The following is a 15,749-nucleotide window of genomic DNA, read 5'->3' as shown; positions in this document are numbered from 1 at the left end:
GCCAGCAGTGCCCCGCGCCTTCCTGGGGCTGCCCACGCCACCCCCTGCCCGCACCGCGCTGCCCATCACCCGCAGCACCCCAGCACCAGCATCACCCGCGGTGATGACCCTGACCGGCGGATGGAGAACGTGCCACTTTATTGGGGTGGGGGCACGTGCCGCCAGCTGCGGGCGGCCTCGAGAACTAACCCATGGGTTCAAAGGGGCTCAGTGCCCGCTCATCCCGTGAGGGGCCCGGCAGCTGGTATGCGGGGCGCGGGGTCCCCTCTGCCCCCATGAGCAGGGGGATATAAATAGGGGGGGCCGGCGGGCAGGAAGGGGACATAAAACTGACATAAAATGTCTACACGGCATAAGTAACAATACTTAGGGGTATGGCTCGGCTGAGGCGCAGCACCAGGGGTCAGGGTCCCACTGAGAGGCTCCGGCGCAGGGCCTCGGCACAGCCGGCCAGCTCCATGCGCTCCAGCGCGGTGAAGATGCGGTCGAGTGTAGCGCTGGTCTGCTGGCACCAGCGCTTCAGCATCTCGTACTGCTGGTCGCGGATGTGGGCCACCTCCAGCTCCACCAGCTCAATCTCTGCCTCCCGCAGCTCCAGCACCCGCATGAACTCCTTCCAGCGCCGCACCGGCACCGCGTTGATGACGGCGTAGAGCTGGCTGCCCTGCAGCAGGGCGCCGCGGGGCTCCGGTGGGGCAGAGGGCTCCAGCTCGCCGGGCTGTCCCCGCAGTAGTGCCTCGCATATGGGGCTCTGCCTTGCCACGCCGCTGGCATGCTCCAGCACTGGTGAGGAGCATGGCTGGGTCCAGCACCGGCTGTCCCACCCCTGGGCACTGACCTGGCACTGCGGTGTGGCCACAGGGCTGGATAGTGGGGTGAGGGGGCTGCCTGCTGGGGTTCTGTGCCGAAGACGCTTCCTCTTGTGGTAGATACCGAGGGCACCAAGGAAGAGGGGCCCAGTGAGTGCCAGCAGGATGTACTCCAGCCCTGAGCCTGCAAGGAGGAGCAGGAGCATCACTATCAGCCAGCCGGTGCAGTGTCCCCTGTGCCATCACCACCCCGGCACTGCCAAACCCTCACCTTGGCCACCACTGATGCTGCACACGCGCTGGCACTCCTTGCCACACGTCTCCAGGATGCTCCTGCAAGGAGAGGGGAGCCATAAGCACCGTGCAGTGCCACGCATGCCATGGGGAGGGTCAGCACTTACGCGTGGCACGGCCGGCACTCACTGCCCTCGGCGTAGAAGTTGGGTTTGCAGCCACCGCAGACGGTGTCCTGCGCCTCCGAGCCTGGGGAGAGGGGGGCTGTCAGAGGCGGCAGCGCCAACGGGAGCGTGGCGCAGCCTCAGGGCACTCACAGGGCTGCTGGACGAGCCGCCCGGCGCAGGGCTCGCACTGCCGGCACGAGAAGTCGCTGCAGGCGCTGTTGTGGCACTGGCGGAAGTGGCCGGGCTCGCAGCCGCAGACGACGTTGCTGGTGGCCGAGCAGTTGGTCAGCACCGTCTGGAAAGCTGCAGGAAACAGGCAGTGAGCAGCATGGTGAGGCACGGCACAGCCCGGCACAGCACAGCACGGCACAGCCCGGCACGGCACAGCACGGCACAGCACGGCACAGCCCGGCACAGCCCGGCACAGCCCGGCACAGCCCGGCACGGCACAGCACGGCACAGCACAGCCCGGCACAGCACAGCCCGGCACAGCACGGCACAGCACAGCCCGGCACAGCCCGGCACAGCCCGGCACAGCACAGCACGGCACAGCACGGCACAGCCCGGCACAGCCCGGCACAGCACAGCCCGGCACAGCCCGGCACAGCCCGGCACAGCACAGCCCGGCACAGCACAGCACGGCACAGCACAGCCCGGCACAGCACAGCACGGCACAGCACGGCACAGCCCGGCACAGCCCGGCACAGCCCGGCACAGCACAGCCCGGCACAGCCCGGCACAGCCCGGCACAGCACAGCCCGGCACAGCACAGCACGGCACAGCACAGCCCGGCACAGCACAGCACGGCACAGCACGGCACAGCCCGGCACAGCCCGGCACAGCACAGCCCGGCACAGCACAGCCCGGCACAGCACAGCCCGGCACAGCACAGCACGGCACAGCACGGCACAGCCCGGCACAGCCCGGCACAGCACAGCCCGGCACAGCCCGGCACAGCCCGGCACGGCACAGCCCGGCACAGGCTCACTTTGCTGGTCGCACTCGTAGCAGGCGTGGCACTCGGTGAGGGTGTTGGGCTGGGTGAGGAAGGTGCCGGTGGGGCAGGAGGTGCAGACGCGGTCGTTGGCACTGCTGGAGCAGGGGGTGCTCAGGAACATCCCTGTGGGGACAATGAGGTGACAAGGAGCGTGACCCCATAGGGCCACAGTCCCGGTGTGCCCCAGCCGCGCTGTGCTGGCCAGGCAGCTCTCACCTGCAGGACACTGGGTGCAGCACCGGCGAACCTCCTCGACCCAGTTCATGCCGAGGGGGCAGCGCGGTTTGGTGATGTGCCTCTGCAGCCGCACCGGCACCCGCTGCCCCCATGGCAGGGCGCAGTCCCGGCAGCCTGGGGGCTGCGGTTCGCTTGCTGCGAGCCACAGCGCTGCCAGGATCACCTGTGGGCAGGGAGAGGGCCGGGGGTCAGGGAACCGAGGCACCTCGGCTGATGGAGCCGGAGCCGGAGCCGAGCCTGCGCCTGCAGCCCCGTGCCGCGGAGCAGCGGCTGTGGGGCCGGGGATGCCCCGCAGTATCCCCTGCGCTGAGCTTTCCCCGCTGCCTGCTGGCCCCTGCAGGGGCCATCGCATCACCCCTGTGCATGGAGGCTGCCGCCGGGTGCCCCCCGGGTGCTGGGGGCCGGATGCCGAGCACGGAGGTTAACGCTGACGTTCCTGGGGTTTATCTCCCCGCAGAGGAGGCGATTTCCTCCCCCGGAGGAAGCCGTGCCCGGCTCACGCTCATCCCGATGCTATCGCGCCTCGTACGTGCGTCCAAAGTAGGTCACGGCTCCCCCGCTCCGGGGCACCGGCGCTGCAGGCAGGGGAGGGGAGCCCCGGCTGGGGGCCAGGGGGTGTCCGCGCCAGCACCCCCAGTGCTGGGGCCAGGGATTTCCTCGCCGGGGGCTGGATTTCCCAGCGCCGATGGCACCGATTGCGGCAGCTGAATCATCCCAGCAAGAACAGCAGAGGGGCAGGAGGGCTGCTGGCTTACAGTAAATATCTGGCTCCTTCCCCATCGCCTCTGCTGGTTCTCTGGTGAGCTTTGATGGTGCGAGACGTCAAGCAAGAGGAAGATGGGCAGAAAACCAGGGCTGAGCTGCCCCAGGCAGAGGCCACTTTCTCAATTGAGTTGGAGAAGAGCTGCTCCTGTCCTGTGTTTAACTGTTTTTCATGCCCAAATGGTGCCTGGGAGGGGGGTGACACTGCTCTGGCCAAGCTGCCAGCCACCAGAGACTGGTTTGGGTTGAAGGGACCTTAAAGCTCATCCAGTTCCCCACGGGCAGGGACCCCTTCTACTGGAGCAGCTTGCTCCAAGCCCCTGTGTCCAACCTGGCCTTGAGCACTGCCAGGGATGGGGCAGCCACAGCTTCTCTGGGCACCCTGTGCCAGCGCCTCACCCCTTTTCATCCTCCCACCCCTTTTCAGCTTCACACTCCCCTGCCCCAGGGCACCGCAGTGAGGGTGGTGAAGGGGTGCCAGTGCCAGTGCCAGCACCCCCGGTGCTGGGGGCGAGGGGTGGGCTCGGGGATTCCTCGCCGGGGGCAGGATTTCCCAGTGCCGATGGCCCCGATGGCGGCGCCTGAATCATTTTCCACCAGACCCACGGGCAGACTGAACCCGCGCACGCTGCGGCGCTGCCGGCACGTCGAGGCGGCTGCCATGGCCCCGGCTGCCGTCGGCACCTCTGAGTCACCACCGGAGCTACGATGTTCCCATGGGGGCCCTGCCGCGTGCAGATGCTGCCGCATTCCCAGGCACGGGAGCGGGTGCCCCGAGGCAGGAGCCATTGCAGGCACAGGAGCCGCCACCACATCCTGTGCCGCGCAAGCACCATCCCTGCCCATAATGCAGCCCTGGTGCAGCCCCGCTCCTGGTGCCTGTGTGCCAGCACCAGCCCTGGCTGTCGGCACAGGCAGCCCCTATGGCTGTGCCCTCCCTGCAGCCTTGTGTCCAAAGCCACCGCTCCCATGGCTGTGCCTGCCGTCTGCACGGGCAAGGCAGACCCCAGTGCCAGGCCGTGTAACAAGCACTTGGCACACTCAGTGCTGTGCTCATCCAGTACCCACCCCGCTCCACATCCCCCCAACCAGTGCCATGGGCTGGGAATGGCTGCACTCATCCGATACCCACCCTGCTCCACATCCCCCCAACCAGTGCCATGGGCTGGGAATGGCTGCACTCATCTACCCACCCTGCTCCACATCCCCCAACCACCACACATACCCACCCCGCTCCACATCCCCCCAACCAGTGCCATGGGCTGGGAATGGCTGCACTCATCCGATACCCACCCTGCTCCACATCCCCCCAACCAGTGCCATGGGCTGGGCATGGCTGCACTCATCCGATACCCACCCCGCTCCACATCACCCCAACCAGTGCCATGGGCTGGGAATGGCTGCACTCATCCCATACCCACCCTGCTCCACATCCCCCCAACCAGTGCCATGGGCTGGGAATGGCTGCACTCATCCCATACCCACCCTGCTCCACATCCCCCCAACCAGTGCCATGGGCTGGGAATGGCTGCACTCATCCAATACCCACCCCGCTCCACATCCCCCCAACCAGTGCCATGGGCTGGGAATGGCTGCACTCATCCGATACCCACCCTGCTCCACATCCCCCCAACCAGTGCCATGGGCTGGGAATGGCTGCACTCACCCAGCCTGCGCCCGGGCAGCAGTGCTTCATCCTTGCAGGTGACGCGGTTGGGTCATGCCGGGCAGTGAGCGCGGTGCAGGGTTGCAGTGGGGTGTCGGGGCAGCTCAGCGCCCACACAGGGGGCCCCAGCACCCCATGGGCGCTGCCAGCAGCGCGCAGTGAGTGAGCACCAGCCCTCCCCACGCAGGCTTTTAGCGCGGCCGTGCAGGAGGAAATGCTTTTATGGAAACACGTCCAAGGGGTGCAAACCACCTGACGGGAGCGCCGGGGGTGGGAGGGACCTGCCCGCCCCGGCACAGGCCACCGCCTCCCTTCCTGCTGGCACAGACCCAGTGTGGCCGGGGGGGGGGGTGTGTATGGAAGCAGTGGTGACCCCCGCCACAGGGCTCCATCCCCACCATGAGGCTGGAGCTGTGCCGTGTACCCACCATGGTGCTGCAGATGCATGGTGCCACCAGGGCCAAGGGAGAGGCGAGGCGGAGCAAGCGTGCACCAGCTGGGTTTATTGCTTGGCCGGGACACGGAGCGCAGCACGGGACAGCAGCCGGTGCTCCGGCCACCGCCGCGGCTCCCACGCTCGGGTCCCAGGCGCTGCCACCCGCTGCCATCATCCCAGCCCCATAGGGCAAACCTCGCCCCAGTCCACCGCCATCCCCTCCTGCCCCAGCCTCCTCCCTGCGCGCCCTCGGCACCGTGCCCCCGGCGCCACAGCCCTCTCAGCACCTTCCCCACTCACCAGCACCAACGTCATCACCCCCTCCTCGCCCCCCCACGTCTGATGCACCGTGGGGCAGCTGGGCCCCAACCGGCAACCCTCATCCCTGCAGAGGAGGGATTGGCATGAGCCATGTCCCTGCCCCCAGGAGGTGCAGGCAGCCCCGTGCCATGTGCCCAGGCTATGTCCCCGCTGAGGGGACTGATCTGCATCCCCATCCGTGTCCCCACTGGCGCGACCTCCCATCGCCCGGCCTCAGCGTTCCGCTCCGGTTGGAAGCGCAGCCGTACATCCATCCCCACCGCTGCGGCGGCTCTCAGACCTCCCTGCAACACAGGGAGAGACGCCCTCAGCGCCGGCACCCTGGCACCAGGGAGCGACCGAGCATCCTCCGGCAGCCACGTACGAGGCGGTCAGCGTGGAGTTGAGCAGCAGCGTGGTCCGGATGCGGTAGAGCTGCGCCAGCGTCAGCTTGCGGTGCTGTGCTGACTGCGGGTCCGAGAGGGTCCGGCGGGCAGCGGGCAGGGGGCTGTGACCGAGCTCCCTCGGAAGGGACACCGGGCGCTCCGCCGGCTCCTCCGGCTCCGAGAGCTCCGAGGTGGAGCTGCCGCTGCTGCTGGGGGCGGGCGGGGGGCCGGGGGCTTGGTGCGGGGTAGTCCGGGGGGGCCCAGGGCACAGGTCAGAGAGGCTGCGGCTCTGGCTGAGGGGGGCCGGGGGGCCGGGGCACAGGAGCTGGGGCAGGTTGGCCTCCGACTTGGACTTGAGCACCCTGGCGGGGCAGGGCAGGAGCTGCACCGGGGTCTGGCGGCGCAGCCGGGGTGAGGGGGGCCGTGGGGCTGGGGGGGCAGCGTGGGGCTCGCGCCCCTCCTCGGGCTGCTGGCCAAAGTCCCGCAGGGAGGTGGGGGAGAGCGTGCCGTAGGCGCTGTCGATGGAGGACGAGCGGCAGCCGCTGGCTGGGGAGGCCGTGCCATGGGGCAGGGGGACAGGCAGGGCACCCGCAGGCAGCTCCCGGGGGGGGGTCTCGGAGGAGGTGGGGGTCCCGGCGCTGATGGAGGGGCTGGTGCCGATGGAGGAGCCGTCCGAGGCTGAGCTGAAGGGCCCCGTGTCCCAGTCCGGGGAGGAGAGGGCGTCACCGCCGTCCGTGGCCACCACGGCGAGGGTCTCGGTGGAGCCGTCGGATGGGCTGTAAGGGAGAGGGTGGTGAGGAGGGGGCTGTGCTGGGAGGGGGTCGCGGGCTCCTCCTCCTGGCTCCTACCAGCGCTGCGAGTCGGGGCTGGCGCTGCCGCGGCGCAGGATGGTTGGGGAGCTGGCAGCCGAGGCATCGCTGTCCCCATCCTCCTCCTCCTGCTCCTCCAGGCGCCGGCGCTGCCGCAGCCGCTGCAGCAGGTTCTGGGCACAAGGAGGCATCAAGGGAGGCTCAGGGCGGCCGCAGGACCCCCCCCCGCCCAGCACTCTGCGCCCCTCACCTGGGCGTTGCGCACCGCCTCGACCCAGCCGCGGCACAGCGACTGCCCGCTGGCCTGGAATGTGTAGGCAGCCACGGCGCTCCCCAGCTCGTTCAGGTAGATGAGGAGGAAGGAGCCTGTGGGCAAGGGACATCAGCAGTGCCCAGGGACCCCCCCTTGCTGCCCCCGTCACCCCCGGTGCTGCTCACCCGGGTCCCTGAGCTCGCGGCACACCACCTTGTCCACCAGCAAGGGCTGCCGGACCACCTTGGTGCGCTCAGCCTTCTTGAGGGGCTTGGTGATGAGGAAGAGGTCGGTGAAGAGGAAGCAGTAGACGTCCATCTGGGGAGGGGAGAACGGGGCTGTGGGTGCCGGCCGGGGCGAGCGGGCAGGGGCCGGGGCTCCCCGTCCCCCTTGTCCTCACCTTGCTGTCTTTACCTTCCCGCATCCGCAGGCTGCCCTCGAGCAGGAGCTGCCGCGTGTCCTCCGGGGATGTGCCGGGGATGGGGGCCGTCAGGTCCAGCCGCAGGAACTCCTTCAGCAACTGCCGGGATCCCCGGTGTCAGCGGTGGCGTGGGGGAGCATGGCATGGCACAGGGTGGCATGACAAGGGATGGCACAGGGTGGCCCAGCATGGCACGGCATAGGGTTGCATTAGGTTACAGGGGGTGGCTCTGCCGTGCCCAACCTACCTTATCCACCTCATCCGTGCTGCCCTCCACCACCTCATAGGCATCAATGCGGCTGAGGATGGCGGCCAGGCGCTGCCGCTCCTGCCGCTGGCGCATCCGCGAGTTGACGTCGTTGATGAAGCGCTCCACGGAGCCAATCTGTGCCCGGTGGTGGTAGGTTCAAAGGGGGGGGACACCCCACAGCGCACCCCACACCACCCCGTGCCCGCATCCCCTTACCATGGCGGTGATGGCGTCGCGGGCACGTGGGTCATCCGTCTTCTTCAGCACGGACTTGAGCAGCAGCGGGTACTTGGTGAGGCGCTGGTGGGGTTTCACCAGCATGTCGCTCAGCTTCAGGCGGCTGCACTGCTCGTGCTTCTCGGCCCACTGTGGCACGCAGGAGTCAGACCCACACCGCTACCCCACACCGGTACCCCACACCGGCCCCTGCCCGCTCCCCTTACCGTCACATAGGCACGGAAGAGCTCGCTATCCCGCAGCAGTGTCCGCATGTACTCCATGCAGCCCTCCTCCTCCATGCAGTACCGCACATAGGGCTTGAAGAGGGACCCGAACTGGGGGGCACAATGCAGTCACCGCAGGGCACACCATGGCACAGCCCCACCGCGGCACGCTGTCCCCCACTCACCGTCCTGAAGCCGTCGAGGAAGTCGACAGGGTCAAGCAGCGCCCCGGTCCTGCGCGCCTTGGCCAGCACCGGGGCCATGACTCCGCGCCACAGCTCCCGGTGCAGCCGGATGATCTCCCCGATGTTGCTGAAGAGCCGCTCGGCGTCCACCTGCAGTGAGACCGCAGCTGCGTGGCGATGGCACCTCACCCTGCCGTGGCCAACCGCGGTCCCAGCCCTGACCTGGGGGTCCCCATCCCTGCAGCCCCATCACTCACCTCACAGAGCAGCCCCGACTCCTGCAGGTTCAGCAGGCAGCAAAGGAAGAGCTGCAGGGACAGAGAGGGAGCCGCTGGGGTGCAGCCGCAGCCCCAACCCCGGCCCCCCGCCGCGGCACAGCCACCACCATCACTCACATCGGTGATGACTTTGAGCTTGCGGATGTAGGTGGCCTCGGTGTGCAGCAGCTCCCAGATGGCTTCCTGCTGGTGGCACTGCCGGCGCGACAGGGCCTGCGGGGCTGAGCGTCAGCGCCATGTCGGTGGTGGGGCAGCGCCGCCGCGGCCCCCGGTGCCCCCCGGCCCTACCTCTGCCCCGTGGATGATCTGCTGCCAAGTGTCCTCCAGCGCCAGCCCGGCCTCGTCCCCGTCCTCCTCCCACGAGTCGCGGTCGAAGCGGAGCTGCGGCGGCAGCTTGGGCAGCCCGAAGGTGCCGTAGGCGTGCAGCCGGCTGGCCAACTGCTCCAGCTTCTCGCTCTCCTGGCCAAGAGCAGGGGGCACAGCAACCAGTGCCCAAGTGCCACGGACCCCTCACCCTGCGCCCTGGAGGGACCCATCCCAGTGCTCCCTCCCCATGCCCACGTCCCACCTACCCGCCCGAAGGAGCCGGCGCTGGTGCCGGAGCCGAAGAAGCCGCTGAAGCGGCTGGCGGCGCGGTTCTTCCAGGTATCGGTGCCATTGGCGGGCAGGGAGCCACCGGCGTGCGGGGACGGCTCGGGGCTGGGGATGCTGCTGTCCCCCAGGAACTCCGTCATGTTCTTCCTCCGCCGGCCCGGAGCCTGCAGTGGGGACACAGCCGGTGTCCCCGTGGTCAGCGCCCGGCACCGTGCCCAGCGCGATGCCTCGAGCAGGGCTGACCGTGAGCACCCATGGGGCAGGCAGGCACCCGGAGGGCACCCCCGGCCACGGTCCCCTGCCCGCACTGACCTGCCTACCTGCATCCCGGGGGCGCAGGGCCCCGGGTGCTGCCCGGCGGAGCCCAGCTGCTCACGGGCAAGTGGCGCAGGGGCTCAGGGCATCCCAGGGGATGCAGGAGCCCCTCCGAGCCGCCCAGCCCCGCTCGCAGCCCGGACGGTGGAGCCGGACCCGGGCAGGCTCCTCCGAAACAAAAGGAGGTGGGGCCAGTGCCGAAAAACCGATTTCCCTCCTCGGCAGATAAGCTAACCAGAGCCAAACAATTCACCGGCCGACATCAAAGCCCCCGGCTGGCCGCGGGAGCTGGGTCACGGCCAAGCGGCTCCTGCAGCCCCGGGCACCGCTGCACCGGCCTCCTCCTCTATCCCCGGGATGCGGCCGTTGCCATCGCCCCGCACAAAGGGCAGCAAAGTGGGGCTCCCCCCTGCCGCCAAGCCAAGGTCACGGCCGTGCTGCTGCCACCGCCGCCGGCACAGCCCCACGCCCTGCCACGGCCAGCACGGCCCCATCCCTGTCACTCACCGTGCGGCCGTGTCCCCAGAAGCCCCGGCTGCCTCCTGCCCCACGGTCCCCGTGTGGATGCCCCCAGGATGGCTGAGAGCCCTGCACCCATGGTTGGTTGCCCGCTGGCCCCCTCGCCCCACTGGGGCCGTGCTGGTCCCGCAGGCAGGCATTGTAGTGCTGGACACGGGAGGCCACCAGCCCTGGCCACACGGCCAGCGTGCCACGCTCTGGGGCTGCCGGTGTGGGGCCAAGCACCGCGTCCCCACTGCAGCCTGTTCCCACGGGGAGTGGCAGCGAGCCCAGCCCCACGCCTTATCTGGGGCCAGGGTCCATGGGGCAGGACCGAGCTGTGCTCAGCAGCTGCCAGGGGCCATAATGAGAGCAGGACCAGCAGCCAGGGCGAGCCTTGGAACCAGGGCGGCACAGAGTGGTTGGCATCACCAAGGGGCTCCTGCTTGCTCCGGTGCCAGCCTGTACATGGCACAGCCACAGGGCTGGTGCTGCCGGCTGAGCTGCCACACCTAGCACAGAGCACTGCCCGTGCACAGCCACCATGGCACAGCCAGGAGCCAAACTGGCTCCTGGGGGCTCCAGGGAGGTTTTCAGTGACACCACGCAAGGCTATAGGGATGACACCATCCCCATGTAATCCTATGTGTCCTATCTAACCAGCAAGGATGGCTTCATGGGGATCGCCTGCTCCACCACCCCCTCCCCAGGTCCTCCCCTCCGTGGCTGTCACCAGCACTCACCAGGCTGTCAGCGCCCTCCCGTTGTCCTGGCGCCGCGCCGGCAGGGTGCCCGATGGGCAGAGCGGCCAACCTGGCTCCCTGCACTGCCTGCTCCACCTTCAGCTCATCCCCGGGCTTGGCTGCGGGAGCAGGGGGTGGTCAGAGCCCCGCGGCACAGCCGAGCCCCCCGCCGGGCCCCGGCGCACCTCTCACGCGCAGGTAGTGCCCCCCGAAGCGGAACGCCTCGAACTGGAGCGAGAGCGGCGTCTGCGACTGCTCCAGGTACACGTCCACCCTGCCCGGCTCGATCGCCTTCCTCTCCAAGACCGGCAGCAGCACCTCCCTGCAGGGACATGAGCCCCGTGTCCATCTCTCCCCCCGCCGCTCCCCGCATCCCCATCCCCAGCGCGCTCACCCCAGGGATTTCTTCTTCGAGGCCGGCACGATCTCTGCCTCGACGTTGATGCTGAGGTCAAACTTGAGGGTGAAGCACTCCTTGCTGGGGTCCTAGGGGAGGCAGCATCACTCACCCATGCGGCCCCCCTGCCCGCTGAGCACCCCAGGGAGAGGGGCCGGTGCCTTACATCCGTGTGCCGGCGCCGAGCCTTCTTCTTGGGCAGCTTCAGCGCCGAGCTCCTCCGCTCCCTGTGAGCACAGGGCACTCAGGGTGACAGGGACAGCGTGGGTTGGGGACACGGAGGGGACACGCAGGGCCGGGGGCTCACCCTCTGCTATCGGCCGGTCCCTCCTCCTCCTCCTCCACATCAGAAGCAGGGCTGGTGCGTGGTGGGCATGAGCGTGTTGACATGTTGCGGGCCAGGATGGAGCCTGCAAACGGGCATTGGGGTGGGCTGTGTCAGCACCGCAGCCCTGTGCTGGCCCCGGCTGCTTCCCACTCGGGTCCCTGCACCGCGCCGGCCCCAAGCGCATCCCGCTGGGATGAGGAGCCGGTACCCAGCTCACCTGGCGGGGGCAGGTCAAAGCGGATGTGCCCATCGCAGTGCATGGCGCCATGCAGGCGGCTGTCACAGAGCTCACACAGGCTGAGGGGGCCGCTGCAGCTCAGCCGCCGGCACTCCGCATGGTGACACACCTGCGGGTACACCATGAGCAGCGGGGACCCCCTTCCCACCCCACTGCTGCTGGCTCAGGGGCAACACCGAGCCCAGAGCGGGCCCCGTGAGTAGGAAACGAGAGGCTCTGCCCCACGGAGCGCCCTCCCTGCGCCACCGCACTGCGCAGGGCGCTGGGGAAGGCGGCTCATGCCCAAGCACGGAGGTGACAACCGGGGCACAGGCACCTGCGCCTGTGGCTCCCGCACCTCCCGGTGCCCGCAGCCGCCCCTCGGCGCTGACGGGAGCCGCGTCCCCGCGGCAGGACGGAGGAAGCGGGTGTCTGCAGCAGAACAATGCTCGAGCCCGGCGCGTTTCCTCCCATTGTGTGCCGGCCACGGCCCCGCCGGGCATTCACAGCGGGTTATTTTTAACCCCCCGGCAGGGCCCCCAGCGCCGTGACCCCCGCACAGCGCCCGCCCCAACGGGGGCTCCAGAGCCGCGCTCCAGTCCCTGCGGTGCCAGCGGCCTCTGCAGCACCGCCCGCGGGGTGCGGTGTCACTGGGGGACCCCCATCGCTGCGCAGGGAGGAGCCAGCCCTGCCCCGGCTGCGCGGAGGAAGCGCCAGGAGCTGCGGCCACCCCCGCTTCCTGCCCCCCCTTCCCCGGGCGCTGCTGAGGTCAGAGCTGAAGCGCTCCCCGAGGGGCCACCAGCCCCTCCAGTGCACCCAGCACCAACAGCACCCAGCACCGTCCTACCATGGGCCACAAGGCAGCTCCCCCCATCAGCCCTGCCCATGATGCCCCGTGCTCCTGGCCCCAGCAATACTTCTCTCCCCCCATGTGCCCCAGGCCATCCCCATCGTGGCCGTTGTGGCACCTGCAAAACGGAGAGCGTGGCCATGGGCTCCAGGCAGCGACCACTTCCTTGGTGGGCACCCCCAGGACCTTCAGCAGCTGCCCCATAGTGAAGGGGATGCGATGCAGGACAAGCCCCCAGCCCAGCCAGGACCCCTCACCCCACGCTACCTGCTGGTCACCATCAGGAGGTCTCTGATATCAGTGCTGGGGTGTTCCTGGTGTGCCCCAAGGCAGCCACAGCCCCGTGCCACGTGTGCCCTATGGCACCGGCTCTGCCACCCCAGCCGTGCAAACAAAGCGCCGCTGCACACCTCCAGCACAGCTGGGCTGCTGCTGTGCCAGAAAGACACCGCCCGCGGCACAGGAACACTGGGACTCAGTGGGAGCCGCATCCAGCCTGGCCCTGCATCCAGCCAGCCCAGGGGGGAGAGAAGGGACCCTAAATCCGCTCTGGCATCACGTTAGCGAGGGCTGGAACAGACGGGCTGGAGAGGATTAGCCCCAATCACAGCAGCCACAGGAAACAGGGCACAGCCACCCGCTGCCCCTCTGCATCCATTCACACCAACACCATCGGCACTGCTCGGCGCTGCCCAGCAGCCCACGGCACCCACCTTGGCCGCCCTCCTCTCGCCGGAGCAGTCGGGGTTCTGGCAGCGCAGCACTGGTTCCTCCGGTGGGCACGGCTCGGCTGCGGGAGAGAGCAGGGGTCAGCGCCAGGGTGAGCCCCTGCAGCCCCACGCCCGACCCTGCCCATGGAAAAGCAAAGCACATGGGCTTAAACAAGGCTGAAAGGGAGGAACCCCCTGCCCAGGAGCCAGCGCTGCATCCCCGCACCGTGCATCCCGTGGCATCAGGACCCGGCACCCCCTGCCCGGCACCCCGAGTCGCAGGATCAGGACTCGGACCTGCCCCAGTTCCCCTGAGGCTGGCACAGACCGGGCTGCAGCAGCAACACTAAGTCAGCCACTTGCCAGCCCCCAAGGGGGCTTTAGGAGCCACTTTAAGCTTTGACAGTTAAATCGGCCTTAGGGACAAATCCTATTTTGAAGGCTTTTGCTATGTGTCGCGCCTAATCGTTTAAAAATAACAGGCTCCAGGGTGCCTGCAGCAAGGGAAGAGCAAGAACAGCCCCGATGGGAGCCAATACAGGGGCCGGGCTGCACGGCCAGCACAGGGGCTTCCCCCACCGCGCTGCTCCCCTCTCCCGCATCCCTTCTGCCAACACCAACACAGGCGGGACCGTGGCCAAGGCTGGGGCTGGACGCAGCCTGCGGGAAAACCTCCCTTTGGGGCAGTGCTGCTCCTGCCCGGAGCGGGGCTCACAGCGCGGACACCCCGGAGCGGGGCCGGCAGCCCCAGCCCGCGGCCAGGATGCGGTGCGGCGCAGGCACTGCGGGATGAGGGCGCAGGAGCATGGGGCAGGGGGAGCCGCTGCGGCTGCCCCCGCGGCGGGAGCACAATGAGGGCTCTGTGGCCGCGGCCGCCCCGCAGCGCCGCCGGCCCCCGCCGCCGTTTCACTTGACCTATCGGGAATAATAACGGGATAAAGCGAACTCCTCCGTGCACCGGGGGGAAGCGTTCCCGACTCGCCAGAAAACCGAGGCCAGGCAGAGCTGGCGGCAGTGCCAGGGGACAGCCCCACGCCGCAGCCACCGGCACGGCCAGAGACAAGGGGCTCTTCCCCAGTGGCTTGGAGCGGGAGGGGCTCTGGGTCCCCACCACGCACTGGATCCTTCCCCCATCAGCTCCTCTATGAGACAGCCACCTCCTCCTCCTCCTCCTCCTCCTCCTGCCAGCTCTGTTCTCGCACCCGGCTCTCCTGGTGATGGCAAATGAGTTTGGAACTGAACCACCCCTGCACCAACTCACTGTTTCAGGTGCCTGCCTTGGCTGGGAGGGAGCAACGCCAGTGGTAGGAGGCTCCCTGCTGCACCTGCAGCATCCTCACAGCATTCCCTACAGCAACCCCACCGCATCATCCTCGCAGCATTCCCTACAGGAACCCCACCGCATCATCCTCACAGCATTCCCTACAGGAACCCCACCGCATCATCCTCACAGCATTCCCTACAGCAACCCCACCGCATCATCCTCGCAGCATTCCCTACAGGAACCCCACCGCATCATCCTCATAGCATTCCCTACAGGAACCCCACCGCATCATCCTCACAGCATTCCCTACAGCAACCCCACCGCATCATCCTCACAGCATTCCCTACAGCAACCCCACCGCATCATCCTCAGAGCATTCCCTACAGCAACCCCACCGCATCATCCTCACAGCATTCCCTACAGGAACCCCACCGCATCATCCTCACAGCATTCCCTACAGGAACCCCACCACATCATCCTTGCAGCATTCCCTACAGGAACCCCACCGCATCATCCTCACAGCATTCCCTACAGGAACCCCACCGCATTCCTGCTCCAGCTCCAGCTTCTCCTGGCCCCTCCCGTTGATGTCAGGAGCATTTAGGCCAAGCACTGCTGCCCGCACCCCACGGGTCCCCAGACACCTACCCCCGAGCTCCTCGCTGATGTCCAGGCTGGAGCTCCAGGAGAAGCGCTCCACTGCCCCATACCCCAGCCCCGCCAGCCCGGGGGGCAGCGCCTCCAGCTCGTAGGCACCGCGCTTCTTCCAGTACAGGAACATCCCGGGCTGGCAGCCGGGGGAGCCCCCCGGAGCCGCGCCCGCCCCGCCGGGGCCACCGCTGGCACTAACGGGGGGAGCCCGGCTCCGGCTTTAAGAGCGGATCGCGGGGTCCGGACAAGCGCCGCATTGAGGCCGGCGGCCGGGAGGCGCGGGGCGGCGGAGGGTGCTGCTGGAGGCTGCCCAGCGCCCGCGCGGGGGGCACACAAAGGGCCTTTCTTCAGCCTCCTACAGACATTGCACGAATTTCACTTTCGGCCGCCTGTGAAAGGCATCGGGCGCGGGGACAAGACGTGCTTGTGAGGAGAAGAATATGCACCGAGAGGGGGCTGTGCAGCGGCTCCGTCGCCCCATGGCTTTGGGGGGGGAGGCAGGAATGTGCCGCCCTGAGGCCTGGATGCACCCCCGCAGCCGTGGGCATG

The 15,749-nt window shown here is 68.4% G+C and overlaps 3 protein-coding genes across 4 annotated transcripts in view; 1 reads left to right on the top strand and 2 right to left on the bottom strand.

Moving 5' to 3' along the window:
• Positions 1–121: 121 nt before the first annotated feature.
• Positions 122–5,262, bottom strand: TNFRSF25 (TNF receptor superfamily member 25). 2 transcript variants are annotated; one of them, XM_061351609.1, is made up of 7 exons: positions 4,873–5,257; positions 2,424–2,607; positions 2,199–2,330; positions 1,361–1,513; positions 1,211–1,292; positions 1,081–1,142; positions 122–993 (listed from the first exon to the last, which is right to left on the bottom strand). In XM_061351609.1, the coding sequence occupies exons 1-7, from the start codon at positions 4,900–4,902 to the stop codon at positions 404–406; spliced, it is 1,233 nt and encodes a 410-aa protein (XP_061207593.1). In that variant the 5' UTR covers positions 4,903–5,257; the 3' UTR covers positions 122–403. The 2 variants fall into 2 exon arrangements, with proteins under 2 accessions (XP_061207593.1, XP_061207592.1); XM_061351608.1 differs by having other exon boundaries at positions 2,199–2,607; positions 4,873–5,262.
• Positions 5,263–5,356: 94 nt separating this feature from the next.
• PLEKHG5 (pleckstrin homology and RhoGEF domain containing G5) lies at positions 5,357–15,461 on the bottom strand. Its single transcript, XM_061351605.1, has 23 exons — positions 15,198–15,461; positions 13,289–13,365; positions 11,726–11,855; positions 11,488–11,590; positions 11,347–11,407; positions 11,178–11,269; positions 10,969–11,105; positions 10,778–10,902; positions 10,050–10,121; positions 9,206–9,391; positions 8,922–9,092; positions 8,751–8,846; positions 8,613–8,663; positions 8,356–8,505; positions 8,171–8,281; positions 7,944–8,093; positions 7,725–7,862; positions 7,457–7,576; positions 7,242–7,374; positions 7,054–7,169; positions 6,843–6,976; positions 5,994–6,770; positions 5,357–5,913 (listed from the first exon to the last, which is right to left on the bottom strand). Exons 1-23 carry the CDS (start codon positions 15,328–15,330, stop codon positions 5,904–5,906), a joined length of 3,273 nt encoding a protein of 1,090 aa, XP_061207589.1. The 5' UTR covers positions 15,331–15,461; the 3' UTR covers positions 5,357–5,903.
• Positions 9,385–15,749, top strand: part of CAMTA1 (calmodulin binding transcription activator 1) — a 286,114-nt gene continuing 279,749 nt past the window's right edge. The window contains exon 1 of the mRNA XM_061351579.1: positions 9,385–9,388. The gene's annotated coding sequence lies outside the window, so the exon portion shown is untranslated. The remainder of the gene's footprint in view (positions 9,389–15,749) is intronic.

The sequence above is a fragment of the Neopsephotus bourkii genome, unplaced genomic scaffold, assembly GCF_033783945.1.
Source record: "Neopsephotus bourkii isolate Nb327-2 ecotype Australia unplaced genomic scaffold, CSIRO-AGI_Nbou_v1 NB_593, whole genome shotgun sequence".
Lineage (NCBI taxonomy): Eukaryota > Metazoa > Chordata > Aves > Psittaciformes > Psittacidae > Neopsephotus > Neopsephotus bourkii.
This window is presented reverse-complemented; position numbering and strand designations above follow the sequence as displayed.

Coding starts and splice junctions, on each gene's coding strand:
- PLEKHG5 (XM_061351605.1), bottom strand. CDS start 15,330: ATGTTCCTGTACTGGAAGAAGCGCGGTGCCTACGAGCTGGAGGCGCTG. Junction 8,506..8,612: donor AGTCGGGGCTGCTCTGTGAG/GTGAGTGATGGG, acceptor GTCTCACTGCAG/GTGGACGCCGAGCGGCTCTT. Junction 7,577..7,724: donor GCACGGATGAGGTGGATAAG/GTAGGTTGGGCA, acceptor GGATCCCGGCAG/TTGCTGAAGGAGTTCCTGCG.
- TNFRSF25 (XM_061351608.1), bottom strand. CDS start 4,902: ATGAAGCACTGCTGCCCGGGCGCAGGCTGG. Junction 2,608..4,872: donor GCTGCCCGGGCGCAGGCTGG/GTGAGTGCAGCC, acceptor CCCTGCCCACAG/GTGATCCTGGCAGCGCTGTG. Junction 1,293..1,360: donor GCGGCTCGTCCAGCAGCCCT/GTGAGTGCCCTG, acceptor CCCTCTCCCCAG/GCTCGGAGGCGCAGGACACC.